Here is a 19,184-nt window from a genome sequence, read left to right as displayed (position 1 = left end):
CGGGGTCACTGGGGAAAACATACAACTGTTTAGAGCACAAATGTTTTTAAAACTTTAGATGTTATTTCATTTGTCTGTGAGTCTGAACGAGTTTGGACAATAAACAAACACATTTGTACAAAACTCATGATTCACTTTATTAAAAGATTCAAAAATACAGTACGACTGAACATTTACCACAAGGAGATAAATAACACTCTGCTCACACGAGGAGTGACTTATACATGTACATGAGATACAGAATAAACAGCAGGAGGTGTGAGAGGAGCAGAGGAGTCAGGGAGCAGAGGAGGAGGAGTCAGGGAGCAGAGGAGGAGGAGTCAGGGAGCAGAGGAGGAGGAGTCAGGGGGCAGAGGAGGAGGAGTCAGGGAGCAGAGGAGGAGGAGTCAGGGAGGAGAGGAGTCAGGGAGGAGAGGAGAAGGAGTCAGGGAGCAGAGGAGGAGTCAGGGAGGAGAGGAGGAGGAGTCAGGGAGCAGAGGAGTCAGGGAGCAGAGGAGGAGTCAGGGAGCAGAGGAGGAGTCAGGGAGCAGAGGAGGAGTCAGGGAGCAGAGGAGTCAGGGAGCAGAGGAGTCAGGGAGCAGAGGAGTCAGGGAGCAGAGGAGTCAGGGAGCAGAGGAGTCAGGGAGCAGAGGAGGAGGAGTCAGGGAGCAGAGGAGGAGTCAGGGAGCAGAGGAGGAGTCAGGGAGCAGAGGAGGAGGAGTCAGGGAGCAGAGGAGGAGGAGTCAGGGAGCAGAGGAGTCAGGGAGCAGAGGAGGAGGAGTCAGGGAGCAGAGGAGGAGGAGTCAGGGAGCAGAGGAGGAGGAGTCAGGGAGCAGAGGAGGAGTCAGGGAGCAGAGGAGGAGGAGTCAGGGAGCAGAGGAGGAGGAGTCAGGGAGCAGAGGAGTCAGGGAGCAGAGGAGGAGGAGTCAGGGAGCAGAGGAGGAGGAGTCAGGGAGCAGAGGAGGAGGAGTCAGGGAGCAGAGGAGGAGTCAGGGAGCAGAGGAGGAGCTGTCAGGGAGCAGAGGAGTCAGGGAGCAGAGGAGTCAGGGAGCAGAGGAGGAGGAGTCAGGGAGCAGAGGAGGAGGAGTCAGGGAGCAGAGGAGGAGTCAGGGAGCAGAGGAGGAGCTGTCAGGGAGCAGAGGAGTCAGGGAGCAGAGGAGTCAGGGAGCAGAGGAGGAGGAGTCAGGGAGCAGAGGAGGAGGAGTCAGGGAGCAGAGGAGGAGGAGTCAGGGAGCAGAGGAGGAGGAGTCAGGGAGCAGAGGAGGAGGAGTCAGGGAGCAGAGGAGGAGGAGTCAGGGAGCAGAGGAGGAGTCAGGGAGCAGAGGAGGAGCTGTCAGGGAGCAGAGGAGTCAGGGAGCAGAGGAGTCAGGGAGCAGAGGAGGAGGAGTCAGGGAGCAGAGGAGGAGGAGTCAGGGAGCAGAGGAGGAGGAGTCAGGGAGCAGAGGAGGAGTCAGGGAGCAGAGGAGGAGCTGTCCAGCTCCACAGAGGTGTGCTCCACTCCTCCGTATCCGTTCATCTTCTTCAGTTTGAGCTGGTCCAGATGATCCAGACTCTGAGTCTCCAGCAGAGCCTCTTTCTTGGAGAACATGCGGCTGATCTCCAGGAACGTTTTGTTCTTTGTCTCTGGGATCACGACGTAAACGTACACGGCCACGGCCACACACACCGCCGCAAACACCAGGTAACAGTACGCTCCTGCGGACATCTAAACACACACAGGGGTAAGACGACTAAACACACACAGGGGTAAGACGACTAAACACACACACACACACCCCGATAAGACAACTAAACACACACACACACACACACACGGATAAGACAACTAAACACACACACGGATAAGACGACTAAACACACACACATGGATAAGACAACTAAACACACACACGGATAAGACAACTAAACACACACACACACACCCCGATAAGACAACTAAACACACACACACACACACGGATAAGACGACTAAACACACACACGGATAAGACGACTAAACACACACACACACACCCCGATAAGACAACTAAACACACACACACACACGGATAAGACAACTAAACACACACACACGGATAAGACAACTAAACACACACACACACACACACGGATAAGACAACTAAACACACACACACGGATAAGACAACTAAACACACACACACGGATAAGACAACTAAACACACACACGGATAAGACGACTAAACACACACACAACTCAGCTCCTCTCTGTTGTGTATGTGTGTGTGTATGTGTGTGTATCGGTGTGTAGGGGTGTGTATGTAGGGGTGTGTATGTGTGTGTGTATATTTGTGTATGTAGGGGTGTGTGTGTGTATCTGTGTATGGGTGTGTGTATGTGTGTGTATCTGTGGGTGTGTGTGTGTGTGTGTGTGTGTATATGTGCATATGTATGTAGGGGTGTGTGTGTATGTGTGTGTGGGGGTGTGTGTGGGGTGTGTGTGGGGGTGTGTATGTGTGTGTGTGTATATGTGCATATGTATGTAGGGGTGTGTGTGTATGTGTGTGTAGGGGTGTGTATTGGGGTGTATCTGTGTGTGTATGTGTGTGTACCTGCATAAAGGGGAACACAAATCCCACAGTGAAGTTGGAGAGCCAGTTGAGTGATCCTCCGATGATGTAAGCTGCAGGTCTGTGTGACTGTTTGAAGAGCTCCGCCGTGATGAGGAAGGGGACGCCCGCTGTGAACGGACAGATGAGCCGCCGTGCGGGAGAAAATATAAGTTAAATGAAGAGAACTGACCTGGTCCGATGCAGAAACCGGCGATGATCCCGACCACGCAGCACACGCTCACGTACCTCATGAACGACAGGTTTGTCTGCAGGAAACAAACATCTCCATCACACACACGTATGTCCTGAGAACACGTGAGCCACACACACTTATGTCCTGAGAACACGTGAGCCACACACACTTATGTCCTGAGAACACGTGAGCCACACACACTTATGTCCTGAGAACACGTGAGCCACACACACTTATGCCCTGAGAACACGTGAGCCACACACACTTATGTCCTGAGAACACGTGAGCCACACACACTTATGTCCTGAGAACACGTGAGCCACACACTTATGTCCTGAGAACACGTGAGCCACACACACTTACTTGTAAAATGAGTGCGAGTGTGATGCCCGCGCTGCAAAAGCCCATCATGGAGAATCCACCGATCATCAGCGGCCTCCTGCCCAGTTTCTCGATGGTGAAGCACTGGACACAGTGTGAGAATGTTACACAACACAATACTTCTGTCCACATAATGTGTGTGTCAGAGAGACGGAACTCACCCCGATGAGGCCGGTGATGATTTCGATGACCCCGGTGCCCGCGGTGGTGTACTGTATCTCTGGAGGAGGGATACCAGCCTTTTCAAAAATGTCATTTGTGTAGAACCAGATCTGTGACGACACACAAGGATTAAACTGCAGCCAAAGCCCAGACCTCAACCTCCTCCTTTCACCGTGAGGATGAAGACGTGGACATACTGACCGCATCGATGCCGGACAGCTGCATGCCGATGTTGATGACCACCACGCTGAGCACCTGCCAGCGCACGCTGGGGTCCCGCAGGAGCGCCCACACAGACAGGGTCTCCACCGACGACAGAGAACGCTGCTCCTCCTGCATCTCCTCGATCTCAGCCTGGATGTTACACTTGGACCGGTACCATTTTAAAGCTGGAAAAGGTCAAGGGTCAAGTCAGTCTGGTCCTCACAGTGACAGTGATGTAAGAGTGAGGTCAGAGTGACACAAAACTGATGTCAGAGTGTCGCTTGCTCCTCCTTCAGACAGATATAAGGGAGTGTCCAGCAGGAATCTGACCACAACTGAAGATGCCTCTTGGATGAGCAGCCAAACTGAAAATTTTGTGCAGTGACAGAATTGACTTTTTCTTTTGCTGTTATTATAAGCATAAAAGTTTGGGGGTTAAATACTCGTTGACAGTAAAAGGTCACATTTGTAACTGTCTCATTCTGGATGTAAATGTTTGTGTTGTGACAAAGGCAGAGAGATTCTGTTTTAGAACTCGCCGATACTTCCTGTATTTTTTTAGTTTTTTCTCAACTTTTTTCCCACAAACTGCCACTGAACTGTTTTTGATGTAAAACTCTGATAAATATTTAGCACAGGTTCTATCGTACACACTTTAAAAAACAGGAAAGGCAGTATTTGTGAGTCCGTTTACTCGTTTTACCTGTGATGGTCGCATGGACGTTGTGCTTCTCAATCAGAAGATAACGGGGACTTTCTGGAAACCATGGCAACAGAAGCAGCTGAATAAATGTAGGGACCACCACCACAGACAAGAACAGAGGCCAGTGCTCTTCCTGCACAGATGGCACATATGCAGCCGTCAGTACCAGCACACTCCAGCAGAGGGCAGGCTTTCACAGAGGCCATAGCTGAAGTACTCAATTCTGTTACTTAAGTAAAAGTACAGATACCAGGGCAAAAAATAGTCAAGTAAAAGTATTAATGTTCCTGTTTAAAAATGTATTTAAAAAGTAAAAAGTAAAAGTATTTCATGCAGATTTTGAAATTGAATAAACTTTCAAATTAAACAAAAGAAAAAAGTATTCACTGAAGTAAACTGAAGAAAAGTACAGATGCCAAACATTTATACTTAAGTACTTCCCTTTAGTACTTGGTTACGCTCCACCTCCGCTCTGACTGTGTTTATATAAATGCTGTTAATCTGTGTTATGTCTTTGTAATGTGATGTTTGTCTTTTGTTCTTAAAGTCACCTGACCTTCCCGAGGAGTTCATGAAGTCCCAGGATCTGAGCCGTGAAGACTCCGGTCCCGATGAAGATACTGGGCACCAGACCCAGGAAGCCACGCAGGTTTTTAGGAGCAATCTCCCCCAGGTACATGGGGACCACACTTAGAGAGATCCCTGGATTACACAAACACACAGACACAAAACGATAAGACACACAAACACACAGACACACAAACACAAAGAAACAGATAAGACCAGATAGAATAATAATACATATCTGTATATATCTGTATATATACTGTGTGGTTCTCTGCTGAGAAGGTGATTGGCTGCTCCTTCCATCTCTACAGGACCTGTCTCCAGGACTCGGGGGGAGCAGGCCGTAGAGCAGCTGACACTTCTCACCCTGGACATGGACTATTTGAGCCACTTCCCTCTGGCAGGAGGCTACGGTCCATTGGGACCAGAACCTCTCGCCATAAGAACAGTTTCTTCCCCTCTGCTGTTTGTCTCATGACACTTTATAATATCTGCACTAAACTGGACACTTTATAACACCGGTCACTTTAATAAGCCACTTTGCACTGTTGTTCTGATGCTGCTGTTGTTTATATTTTCTCCCTTTAAGTATTTCATTTGATTTTTTAAGCATATCTTTTTAACTTTGTGCATGCCCTTATTTGTATTTGTATTTATTCAGTGTGTTTATGTTGCACTTTTTCACCGTATCAAGTTCCTAGTTTGTGAACTGTGTTCCGCACTTCCTTCTCCAGTTTTATTTTCTTAATCGTTGAAAAAAATAAAACTGTAGGATTTGGCAGCGTTGCGTCGTCATTTTGGTACAAATGTAAAAAAATGTGCTGCTCTAGTGTGACGTGCATCTGTCCATAGGGGGCGCTACAGCGGCGCTTTGTTGTGATGACGTTTATGGCGACGTCAGCTCCACTGGACACTGCAGTTTTCTAACGCAGAAGTCAATGGATTTGTTTGTTTTATTTTGTGGTTTTATATGAATATTGTGATTTAAAATATGTAAATTATAACAGAATGATCCACGGGGTCAGGCATGAGAACTATAGAGACTCAAGCTCAATAGGACTGATTTAAACCATAAAAAAACATAGAGTTCCTATTGTTTTAAGTGACATAGCAGTGCAGTTTTCAGATACAGATCTGAAAGTTGAGGATGTGGACGTCCAAACTCCTGTTTTTCCTCTGGAGAGTTTGCATCTACACAGTTTCATTTATGAAAGGTTTGTTTTGTGTTACAGACATTGAGGTGTAATCTGGTACCTGAGTGGATCCCTGTGATCAGTCGGCCGATGATGATCATCTCTGGAGAGCCACATGTGCGACTGAAGCCCATGAGCGTGCCGGCGATGAACACGAGCACGGTGGTCTTCACGATGGTGCCCTTCCTCCAGCACAACAGAAAGAAGAGAACAAACTTAAGTTAGCATTGCAATTAGCATCATCTCCACAGAGAATGTTGATAACAACAGCCGCAAAGGATTTATTTATGTAATTGACATTTCTGGAGCTTTGAAACCCTTTCTATCACAAACTGGACTTATTCAAATTTTTCCACAGTTCTACCTTTACCTTCCAAAACGTGTGACCAGCATCCCCACGATGAGGGAGCCCAGCAGCCCCCCGATGGCAAACACTGACACAGTCAGAGAGTACATGAGGGTCAGGGCCTCTTTGTTCAGACTAGTGCCATTACGAGCCACCGCCGTCCTGTTGTAGAAGTCCTTTATGTACTGGAACAGAGGACAGTCACAAGATGGAGGCTTAACCTTCAAATATTTAATCAAAAATCACCACCACAAACCCCTAAGGCCATTTCAGTTCCTTTTAATATGTGAATAATGGTTCATATCGAAGTTTGTCAAAGAGCCACTCAAACAATCTGATCTTTCCTGATTCACCACAGTCATGCCATTGCTCTGTAACTGCTTCCAAATCAGCAGATCCCAAACGCATCAGGCGCCTGTGTTTGTGACTTTGTTGTTGCATTGACCATGTTGGCATCCTGAGATCAGGACGTGAGGACACAGCGGGGCCAGTCTCCGCCCTCCTGAGGAGCTGCTCTGGATGTGAACTGCAGCGGTGATTGTGAAAGGCATGGAACTGCTTTAAGACAACTACACACCATTCCCGAGTGATTAGAAAGAAATATGGGCCCGGAGCATCACGGGATCCACTGACATTTCCAACTGTCTAATCCAATCTGTGAGCGTGCTCCAACATGTGACGTACACAGAGCCCCTGGGTATTTATGCCTTCAATTTAGGATTATATAAACAAAAGCTGCTGCTATAATACAACACACAGAGCTAACACAAAGAGCTAACTTATAGAGCTAACACACAGAGCTAACACAAAGAGCTAACATATAGAGCTAACACACACAGAGCTAACACAAAGAGCTAACATATAGAGCTAACACACAGAGCTAACATATAGAGCTAACACACAGAGCTAACATATAGAGCTAACACACACAGAGCTAACATATAGAGCTAACACACACAGAGCTAACACACAGAGCTAACACAAAGAGCTAACATATAGAGCTAACACACAGAGCTAACATATAGAGCTAACACACACAGAGCTAACACAAAGAGCTAACATATAGAGCTAACACACAGAGCTAACATATAGAGCTAACACACACAGAGCTAACATATAGAGCTAACACACACAGAGCTAACACACAGAGCTAACACAAAGAGCTAACATATAGAGCTAGCACACAGAGCTAACATATAGAGCTAACACACACAGAGCTAACACAAAGAGCTAACATAAAGAGCTAACATATAGAGCTAACACACAGAGCTAACATATAGAGCTAACACACAGAGCTAACATATAGAGCTAACACAGAGCTAACACACAGAGCTAACATATAGAGCTAACACACAGAGCTAACATATAGAGCTAACACAGAGCTAACACACAGAGCTAACATATAGAGCTAACACACAGAGCTAACACACAGAGCTAACATATAGAGCTAACACACAGAGCTAACATATAGAGCTAACACACAGAGCTAACATATAGAGCTAACACACAGAGCTAACATGTAGCAGATGTTCTTTGGTGCCATGGCCTAAGACCAAAGTTCATCTACATGTTAGAGCCACATGACCCATCTCACACTCTGAGGACTTCAGGAACTAGCCTCCTGATATAGACCTGGTTTTGACCTGGTTTTGACCTGGTTTAGTCCTGGTTTAGACCTGGTTTAGTCCTGGTTTAGTCCTGGTTTAGACCTGGTTTAGACCTGGTTTAGTCCTGGTTTAGACCTGGTTTAGACCTGGTTTAGACCTGGTTTAGTCCTGGTTTAGACCTGGTTTAGACCTGGTTTTGACCTGGTTTAGTCCTGGTTTTGACCTGGTTTAGTCCTGGTTTAGACCTGGTTTAGACCTGGTTTAGACCTGGTTTAGTCCTGGTTTAGACCTGGTTTAGACCTGGTTTAGACCTGGTTTTGACCTGGTTTAGTCCTGGTTTAGACCTGGTTTAGTCCTGGTTTAGACCTGGTTTAGACCTGGTTTAGTCCTGGTTTAGTCCTGGTTTAGATCTGGTTTAGACCTGGTTTAGACCTGGTTTAGACCTGGTTTAGACCTGGTTTAGACCTGGTTTAGTCCTGGTTTAGACCTGGTTTAGTCCTGGTTTAGACCTGTGCAGTTTAAACCTGGAACATTCTTCCTGCAGATGTGAGACAGGCCTGGACTTTGAGGCCTGTCTCTTGTTTAAATCGAGGGTCAGACAGTTGTTTATCTGCTGTGACACAGAGTTTGATTCTGCCTTTTCTCTTTTAATGTAAATTTCATGATGTGTATTTATTTGTAGATTTGTTGTATTTTAATGCCTGTCTGATTCTGTGAAGCTCGTTGACTCTGTGGACACTCTGTGCTGTACAAACTGTGGTCTATGTTCACATTTCTGTTCCTCAGAGTCATTGAAACTCCTCCTGGAGCCATTTTAGGTGCTAAAAACACAGAGGGGATTTGGATTTTATTTAGTATTTGAGTAAACGAGATCTGACTGAAAATTTGCCTAAAAATTCAAATTTTGCCTCATTGTTTCAAGTAAAAACTTTAAGAAATCAGATTTGGAATTAGACATAAAAAAATCCCCAAATCGTGTCAAGTCCCAGACTGTAAGGTTCAGGCTGATTCTTATGTTTCTGTGGGAGAATGTATTTGAGAAAACACCTTGGACACTGTAGAACTCTGCAGCTTTATTAAAACTTTATTAAAGTAAATCTTTCGGTGCAGAGTAGACGCTTGTTTCCAGATTAAAGCTTGTTACAAAGAGACTGACCAAAAAACAAGTGTTAAATCATTTTAAAATATTTTTCAATGTATTTATTTAAAAAATTGTCAAACAAAATTTTTTAATAATTTAGGGTGTTTGTCTCTCCTTAAGAAAAGAAACTGAACAATATGAAGAGAATAAACGTGTGACTCACCACAGCCGGAGAATTGACCACTGCCAAGTTGTATCCATAAAGCATGGAGCTCCCGAAGGACGTGAGGAACGCCACAGCCAACAGAGACACAGTGAGGTCCTGCAGAGACAAACACATGGGACCTCAAACATCTGGACCAACAGAGACACAGTGAGGTCCTGCAGAGACAAACGCATGGGACCTCAAACATCTGGACCAACAGAGAGACAGTGAGGTCCTGCAGAGACAAACGCATGGGACCTCAAACATCTGGACCAACAGAGACACAGTGAGGTCCTGCAGAGACAAACACATGGGACCTCAAACATCTGGACCAACAGAGACACAGTGAGGTCCTGCAGAGACAAACACATGGGACCTCAAACATCTGGACCAACAGAGAGACGGTGAGGTCCTGCAGAGACAAACGCATGGGACCTCAAACATCTGGACCAACAGAGAGACGGTGAGGTCCTGCAGAGACAAACACATGGGACCTCAAACATCTGGACCAACAGAGAGACAGTGAGGTCCTGCAGAGACAAACACATGGGACCTCAAACATCTGGACCAACAGAGAGACGGTGAGGTCCTGCAGAGACAAACACATGGGACCTCAAACATCTGGACCAACAGAGAGACGGTGAGGTCCTGCAGAGACAAACGCATGGGACCTCAAACATCTGGACCAACAGAGAGAGGGTGAGGTCCTGCAGAGACAAACGCATGGGACCTCAAACATCTGGACCAACAGAGAGACAGTGAGGTCCTGCAGACACATGTGAGGACATCTGGACCAACAGTGTGATTATTCAGTGTCCACTTCTACAACACAGAAATACTCCTCACAAACATTTGCTTTAGAAGAAAAATAAAACAAAACACCGATACACTCGAGTCGTGGTCAGAGTCAGTGTTTCTCTCAGATCAGTTTTGGTGGTGAAAACTGCACATATTTATTTACTTTTATTTATTTTTTACAAAGATAAAATAAAACAAAACTTTGGGCTGAGTGTCCTGTTTGAGAAAGTCGATAACTGGACCCACCTTCTTCCAATAATCTGCACTTTTAGCTGTACATGTGTGCACAGTCCCCTGGTATAAACATGTGTGAACAGTCCCCTGGTATAAACATGTGTGAACAGTCCCCTGGTATAAACATGTGTGAACAGTCCCCTGGTATAAACATGTGTGAACAGTCCCCTGGTATAAACATGTGTGAACAGTCCCCTGGTATAAACATGTGTGCACAGTCCCCTGGTATAAACATGTGTGAACAGTCCCCTCATATAGACATGTGTGAACAGTCCCCTCGTATAGACATGTGTGAACGGTCCTCTGGTATAAACATGTGTGAACAGTCCCCTGGTAAAAACATGTGTGAACAGTCCCCTGGTATAAACATGTGTGAACAGTCCCCTGGTATAAACATGTGTGAACAGTCCCCTGGTATAAACATGTGTGAACAGTCCCCTGGTATAAACATGTGTGAACAGTCCCCTGGTATAAACATGTGTGCACAGTCCCCTGGTATAAACATGTGTGAACAGTCCCCTCATATAGACATGTGTGAACAGTCCCCTCGTATAGACATGTGTGAACGGTCCTCTGGTATAAACATGTGTGAACAGTCCCCTGGTAAAAACATGTGTGCACAGTCCCCTGGTATAAACATGTGTGCACAGTCCCCTGGTATAAACATGTGTGCACAGTCCCCTGGTATAAACATGTGTGAACAGTCCCCTGGTATAAACATGTGTGCACAGTCCCCTGGTATAAACATGTGTGAACAGTCCCCTCATATAGACATGTGTGAACAGTCCCCTCATATAGACATGTGTGAACAGTCCCCTAGTATAGACATGTGTGAACGGTCCTCTGGTATAAACATGTGTGAACAGTCCCCTGGTATAAACATGTGTGAACAGTCCCCTGGTATAAACATGTGTGCACAGTCCCCTGGTATAAACATGTGTGCACAGTCCCCTGGTATAAACATGTGTGAACAGTGGCAGATTTCAGTCGATTGTGATAATCAGAGATCAGAGGGTCTCCAGTCTGAACAGAGCTCTGAGCTGAAGATAGAACAGGTCCTTCTCACAAAGCTGCTGACTCCAGAGGAATGAGGACGCTCCTCTGGGACGAGCAGTGACTGGACATTGTCTGGCTGACTCATGCCGTTTGTGTGTGTGTGGAGGTCTTTGTATATTACTGACCTATGAAATGACTCTGGTCTCCTCACATGAACCGTAACAACATGGATGTTTGCCAACCAAACCCGTGCCCATCCTGAGCCTGGGTGTTATTAGCTCTAAATTTAAAATCCAACTTTACACAAGAGTCTAAATAAGACCCAACTTTATACTCGGACTAATGTTTATAAGATTATAAACCCCTTCCTGCCCGCGTCACTGGTTTAACAACACTTAGCAACGCTGTCAATCAAACCTGTGGCTAACAGGAGCGACTCGGGGGGAAAAAGGATTTGTCTGTTATTAATGTTCGAGTCTTGATTTACAGACACAATAGTGAAATAAAAATATCAGGAGCCATGTCTCTGTGAGGACTCTGTGAGGACTCTGTCTCTGTGAGGACTCTGTGAGGACTGTCTCTGTGAGGGCCATGTCTCTGTGAGGTCTCGGTCTCTGTGAGGACTCTGTCTCTGTGAGGACTCTGTCTCTGTGAGGACCATGTCTCTGTGAGGACCATGTCTCTGTGAGGACTCTGTCTCTGTGAGGACCAGGTCTCTGTGAGGACCATGTCTCTGTGAGGACTCTGTCTCTGTGAGGACCACGTCTCTGTGAGGACCATGTCTCTGTGAGGGCCATGTCTCTGTGAGGACCAGGTCTCTGTGAGGACCATGTGTCTGTGAGGACCAGGTCTCTGTGAGGACCATGTCTCTGTGAGGACCATGTCTCTGTGAGGACCAGGTCTCTGTGAGGACCATGTCTCTGTGAGGGCCATGTCTCTGTGAGGACCATGTCTCTGTGAGGGCCATGTCTCTGTGAGGACCAGGTCTCTATGAGGACCTAAAAACACTGCTCTGTTTATGCAGAATTAAATGGTTTGTATCACTGCACATGGACTAATCCAGAGAGTTATTCTGTTTACTTTACACCTGTTATTATAAAAAAAACAACAACAATCTATGACTAAAATTAAAAAAGGTTGGTTCACATGAGTTTGAACGTGGGCATTAGATAAAAAAGCACAATTATCAAAGTATTAAATGGAACATTCAAAGGAAAAAAATCTAGTTCCTTTGAGTTTGAGTTTTTGACTAAACGTTTACACAACATCGTTTACACGACGACGTGGATGTTCTTTACTTTACGTTGCTATAGCGACGGTCCCTCTCACAGCGGGAGCCAAAACTAAACCTCAGACGATTCTTCTGTGAACAGGCTATGATTTTAATGATGTGAAAAGAGAGACAGAAGAGGAGCAGTGGAGGAGCAGCGGAGGAGCAGCAGAGGAGCAGCGGAGGAAGAGTGGAGGAGCAGCGGAGGAACAGAGGAGGCGCAACGGAGGAGCAGCGGAGGCAGAGTGGAGGAGCAGCAGAGGAGCAGCAGAGGAGCAGCGGAGGAGCAGCGGAGGCGCAACGGAGGAGCTGAACCTTTTAAAGTCCTGCACTTTGACTAAAAATGCCTGGTTATAAATCAGTTGAATGACTCTCACACTGTCGTTTAAACAGGTTAAAGTTCATATTTCTGTTGTGATTTTTATCACACATTGTATCAGACTCACAAAGTTCCACAAAGTTTGTATTTGTGGTGTAATCTTTTCATTCCTGAAGCTCAGCAGCTGCAGCAACATTTGGAGTAAACTGGACTTTTGGGAGACTTTAGTTTGGTCAGCTTTACAAATATAACTGTTCCTGATGTTTAAAGAAGAGTTCTGCCTTCGCCCAAATGCCAATCGCACGCTCTTATACATGTACACATTATACTGTTTATGTGCGTACAAACAGGTCTATGTGATCAGGACAGAACAGCCTCTGAATCCTGGGTGAATCTTGTGTGAACACGAGCAGATTATCTCAGTCCGTCACATCTCATCACGTCAGGCATCTCCTCAGTGAGCTCTGTTTTCTGGGTGATGCCCAAATGCTCAGAATACTTTTCTTTAAAATATCTGAATTATTCTATTTTAAACCATGTGGGACCTAAGAACCTCTCAACTGTTCCTCCTGTTTAACTTCCTCAGAGTGAATCAGGCCTGGCCCATTCTCAGACCGGTCCAGAGCCAGAACTTACCGAAGTGATTTTTCCTGACGATGGGATCAGTAACTCCTCAGCCATTTACACAGTCCACAGGTTCCAAAACAAAAAAGAACAACTTGAGGCACTTGACTGTCAGCGGTCACAGTGAGAGTGTTACGTAGCTGCAGCAGGAGAGCGCTGGTCCATGTGCACAGCTCTGAGCAGAACAGTAGCACTACAGGCTCACACAGCATCACATGACGAGGCCAGCGTGACACGGGCAGAAGGCTGCTGCTAGCAATTACACCTAAGTCAATTTACATAGACAAGGCCTGAGAGGAGCGGGGGCAGCAGACAAGAGCCCACCAAAGACCCTCAAAAAGAACATAATGAACGACCCACTCACAAAACCTCAAATAATCTAATCAAATCTGAAATATGTAAATACATGACCTGAGTCAAACAGGACCATGATGAAGCCCTTATGTGAGAGACATGAGAGGCACTGAACTCGAGGGATTTCACTTAAATATTACACTTATAACATAGATGAGAAAAGAGTGTAATATTTAAGTTGTTTCCTCATCACAAACCAGAGTCTAGAGCCGTGTGGACACATCTGCAGCATCATGGAGCGCCCTCAGAGGGAGATACTCTCTGTTCTGTTCTAGTTTTTTGCCCAGTTTATTCTGCAGACATAAGCCATTAACTAATGACACATGGTTTATTAAGCTTTAATTAATAAATATAATTTCCCACTGTCCATACATCCTTCTCCAGAAGGTTCTTCAGACATATTCATCCTAAAAGCATAAAACCAAATCAAACTCTAACCATGAGCAGATCCTTTAGACTCGGCTGATGAAGGAAGCTCAGATTTTCCACGGTGAAGCACATCTCTGAGCAGAGAACCATGTGGAAGTGGCCCAGGAGGCAATGCCCGCACAGGGTTTAGTGAACAGTGCAGGCATTCATCGGGCCGCCGCAGTCACAGGATTAAAGTCTGTGTAATGAACAGAGCCGAGCCGCGCTTCGTTCAACCCAGATTCAGAGCACATGACCACTGCTGTCCAACCTGCAGCCGCTAATGGACTTTGTGTTGGTCCTTTTACTAATAATTCATGTTTTATGAAATTGGAACGGATTCTAATTATGTTTTTTAAGTACGGCTTAAATATAAACACACAGTATAAAGGCCGGTGTTAGAAAAAGAAGAAGAGATGGAGGCTCTAAAGATTTATATCATCACCACAAACACAGAACCTGCAGGAAATGTTCTGAAGAGACTCCACGATCAACGATGAACATATATCTCATTAAAAACAAATGCAAAGTACTTTAAAAATTAATGTTCTGAAAATAAACAACAGAGACACAAGAAAGAGTCAAATCGTCCCTCCTTTTTCAGACTGAGGCTGTGGACACTTCAAAAGCATTGTGCCGATCATACAAATGATTTAATCTTGATCTTGATTGAATTTGAATTGTTTGCTTATTTCATCAGCGACCGCCCTGCAGTGACCAGTCCTACTGTCCACAAGACCATGTCACAACTAAGATTACATCACAACTGATACACAAGATTACATCACGGCTCATGAATCAACACTTTGTTCTTTGACACAAAAATGAAACTGCTAAGTGTTCTTCAACATCTCAACATCTCCGACTGCACAGCAACAAGACCTCACACAAACTCTGACCCACAGACCCTCACTCTGACCCTTAGACCCTCACAATCAGACAACAGAAGAAAATGTGGAGAAGAAGAGGAGGTCAAAGGTTGAACACACAGCTACAAGACGAGGACAAGCTCAACAGACTCATCGTACAGTGCAGTGCTGACCTCGGGCGGCTGCAGGTCTCCTGGTTCCTCTGTCACTGAAGAGACGCTCAAATCAATGGAAGGTTCCTCCAGTGGTGTCTCTGTCCTGAGCTTTAGAGAGGACTTTGGAGAGGACTTTGAAGGGGACTTTGGAGAAGACTTTGGAGAGGACTTTGAAGGGGACTTTGGAGAAGACTTTGGAGAGGACTTTGGAGGGGGCGTTGGAGAGGACTGGGGGGATTCTGGTGCAGGGAGCTCCATGTTGTACGGGCCTTAGCTCCAGTCCTCTGAGCCTCGTGTTCTTCAGAGTGTGAGCCAGTGACAGGCGGTCCGTGTAAACTGATCTCCATGCTGCGCTTCCTGTGCCATGTGGGAAAAAACATTCCAAAAATTATTAGGGAGTCATTCATACTGTTCTAACTTTCAAATGTACAACACAATAAGTATAAAAAACAGACCTGGGATAAAGTGGCGTCTGACTCTGTCACCAGAGAAAGGCTGTCCACTCCGGTTTGACCAGGACAAACGGTGATAACAGATTGTCAGTGTAATGTTGTTATTTTTATATTGTATTTAATTTCCACTGAATGAGTGGACAAGCCCGGTACAGCCTAAACTGACAGAGGACGCTCCTGAGTTTCAAAGGGGTCAATAATACGCAGACATTACATGTCATTATTTTAGGCAAACCCTGTAGCCCCGGGCCTGGAGTGGGTCTCACATGGGTCACCAGGCCCCGCTTTTATGACACGTAATGGAAGCGTGTGACATTTGGCCCACAGACTGTAAATATAAACCTCTGAAACTCGAATGCCTCAGTCAGTTTGGACCTGAAGGGTAAGAAGCTCTGATGTGATGACTGAACAAAATAGCCAACTTATTTTTTAAAGCAAACAATACTAAGCTAAAAAAGCCACGTGAGCACGACCTCTGAACTTTGACCCGGGCCCTGCTCCTGTGACATTCTGTCCTCATCTGTCTGACACTATGTTAGTTTACAGTCTGTTATTTGTCACGTGTAAAAATAAAACAGTAACAAAGAGAGAAAGACATGTATTAGCACAACATGTGACACCAGGGGGCGCCACTGACCACACAGTTCATCTTTAGAAATCAGCTTGGATTTTACATAGAAGTCAAATAAAATAACATCATCACCTTCAGTCTGAGCGTATTAAAGGCTAATACAAATACTAATACTACTACTAATACAAATACTACTACTACTACTACTACTACTACTAATAATAATAATAATAATAATAATAATATAGTATTTGTATAGCTCTTTCATGACACTCAAAGACACTTCGCACATTTCAAGACAAAACACAAATGAAATAAATGAAGGAGAAGCAGTTGAAGGGAGTTTTGAACAGGTGGGATTCAGGACTTAATAAAACAAACAGTGATTTTTACAGATCTCATTTTGTCTGTTTAGACTCAGGCCTATGATAAATATATTCATCCAGGGACCGTCTTGTTCTGAAATGTGACGGTCCCTGGTTCTTGCGCTCATGTTGCTCACTGCTCCACAAACACAAGCACAAAATGGAAATACAAATCTGTCAGAAAAAGACACTAATGCTAACACACACTGGAGATGTGTCTCAACAGCTAAAAGAATGTACAAGTCTACTCAAAATTATACTTAATGTTTTACTGAACTGCTTTCTGCTTCACTGATGTATTTTTAATTGTAAATTTGTCTCGTCCTATCCGTGGGCTTCAAAGTGATGTAAAATAGGAATCACTGGCAGAAATTAACAGTTCAAAAAACAAAAAAATACAATAAATTCAATTAAAGTTATTCCTATAGTACATTTAAAATAACTTGATCTGAACCAAAGGTTTTTGACATAAAAGACAATAAAAGCACATTTACAGATACAGATACACAGGAAACAACAATAAAACGCCTGTATGTCCTGTTTAGTAGGTCTGTGTGCTGCCTTTGACACTGTATGTCACGATCGCATTTTCCATGCCGTGTTTTGTATCCTGCCCTGTTTTTTCCCTCCCCTACTTGCCGGAGCTGGAGCTGAGCTGAGTCCTGGCCCCTCCCGCACGCACCTGCAGCCCATCAGCGTAATCACCACCACCTGCTGCCGTGGATAAGAGGGCCCAGGACCTGACACTCGGGGCCAGATCGTCTGCGTGTCTCACGTGAATATCCAGCTAGTTTTGCCTTTTTGCAGTCCTGCTTTTTGTATCCCGCTCATTTGTGTTTCCTCTGTTGCCCTGCAGACCTGGTTACCTGGACCTTCCCGGCTTCCGCGCTCCTGGCTCTGCTCCGACCCTGCCTCTCCTTCCCGGTACGACAGTCTTGTGTTGTCTCGCTCCTTGCGCCCTACGCCTCTGGATCTCGTCCCACTCTCTGCTCCTGGTGTTGTTTCTGGTTGTCCTGTCCCCGTCTACGCACTCCACGTTCCCGGACACTGGCTCCTGCTCTGCTCCCCGTCCCGGTGCCGCCCGCACTGTCCGCTCCGCTCCTGGATCCTGACCCGCACCCCGTCTTCTGTTCCCCGCCTAATGAACTTATCTGCTTGTATTCTGATTCACAAACTGTAAATAAACACTGACAATTTCCCGAGTCCTGCACTATTTGGTCCGCTAAATCCACCGTTACAACACTGTGGATCATGGGATCCTCTTACAGAGACTAGAGGACTGGGAGGGCATCTGTGGTACTGCACTAAACTGGCTCAAGTCCTATCTAGAAAACAGGGAGTACTTTGTCGAAATTGGAAAATGTGTCTCAGATAAAATGTCCCTGATCTGTGGGGTGCCCCAGGGGTCAAACCTGGGACCCCTGTTGTTCAGTCTCTACATGCTGCTGTTAGGACAGTTAATACACAACAATAATGTGTCACACACAACTCTGCAGACGAGTCAGATCTATGTCTCACTGCAACAGGTGAATATGGACCAGTGGATTCACTCACTGCATCAACAGATCAGTGTGTGGAGGAAAAACAACTTTCTCCAGATAAACTCAGACAAGATTCAAGCCATCATCTTTGGCCACAGAAACAGAAAGTGTCAGCGTCACCTCCAGTCTCTCTCTCTAAAACCTTCAAATAAGACCAGAAATCTAGAGGTAATAATGGACTCAGACTTGAACTTTAACAGCCACATCAAATCAGTAACATCTGCAGCTTTTTTACCATCAAAAAAACATGTCAAAAATCAAAGGTAAACTGTCAAAACCAGACTCAGAGAGACTTATCCTGCGTTTGTGTCCAGTAGATTAGACGACTGTAACGTCCTGCTCACTGGCCTCTCCAAACGAGCCTTAAGACAGAACAGAACATCCAGAACACTGCTGCTTGGGTCTGACTAGAACCAGGAAGTACTTCACACATGTGTCCTGTGCTCAGGTCTAGAACCAGGAAGTACTTCACACATGTGTCCTGTGGTTCAGGGCTGTGGCTCCTGTGGTTCAGAGACTTTAAAGCAGCTCAGTGTGAACAAGTCTCTCCATGGACCAGCACCAAAGAACATCTCCCACATGAGCCACATGAACCATCTCACACTCTGATGATTTCAGGGACCCACCTCCTGATGTAGACCTGGTTTGGTCCTGGTTCATTCCTGGTTTAGTCTTGCCTCCCTCCTTCCTTCTCCTCCTTCTTCCTACCTCCCTCCTCCCTCCTTACCTCGCTCCTCGTTGCTCCTCTGGCTGAGTGCTGTTTGGACACTGTGGTGATATACTGTCCCGTAAACGCGGCGTTGATCTTGTTGAACTTGTGTGAGTGTGTGTTCTCCATGTGGTCTGTTTCCGTGGCAACGCGGCGGAGGGGCACCAGTGTCGTAAACATGACGGAAGACGCTGAAATCACAAGAACAGAGCGATGTGCTTCATCTCCATCTGTCGGGTCTGAGCCGTGGGACTGGAGCCTAATTAAAGCTGCGGAGTTAAAGCTGCGGCGTTAAAGCTGCAGTGTTAAAGCTGCGACGTTAAAGCTG

At 45.7% G+C, this 19,184-nt stretch overlaps 1 protein-coding gene across 2 annotated transcripts; it reads right to left on the bottom strand.

The window, feature by feature from the left end:
- Positions 1–117: 117 nt before the first annotated feature.
- On the bottom strand, positions 118–15,505 carry slc2a15a (solute carrier family 2 member 15a). Of its 2 annotated transcripts, none has more exons than XM_055227095.1 (12): positions 15,237–15,505; positions 9,210–9,308; positions 6,323–6,483; positions 6,014–6,138; positions 4,749–4,894; positions 4,193–4,325; positions 3,487–3,674; positions 3,285–3,395; positions 3,106–3,207; positions 2,740–2,815; positions 2,550–2,677; positions 118–1,684 (listed from the first exon to the last, which is right to left on the bottom strand). In XM_055227095.1, exons 1-12 carry the CDS (start codon positions 15,474–15,476, stop codon positions 1,430–1,432), a joined length of 1,764 nt encoding a protein of 587 aa, XP_055083070.1. In that variant the 5' UTR covers positions 15,477–15,505; the 3' UTR covers positions 118–1,429. The 2 variants fall into 2 exon arrangements, with proteins under 2 accessions (XP_055083070.1, XP_033836175.1); XM_033980284.2 differs by lacking the exon at positions 15,237–15,505 and adding an exon at positions 13,445–13,545 and having other exon boundaries at positions 119–1,684.
- Between the last annotated feature and the right edge of the window lie 3,679 nt (positions 15,506–19,184).

This window comes from Periophthalmus magnuspinnatus, chromosome 15 (assembly GCF_009829125.3).
Source record: "Periophthalmus magnuspinnatus isolate fPerMag1 chromosome 15, fPerMag1.2.pri, whole genome shotgun sequence".
Taxonomy (NCBI): Eukaryota; Metazoa; Chordata; class Actinopteri; order Gobiiformes; family Gobiidae; genus Periophthalmus; species Periophthalmus magnuspinnatus.
This window is presented reverse-complemented; position numbering and strand designations above follow the sequence as displayed.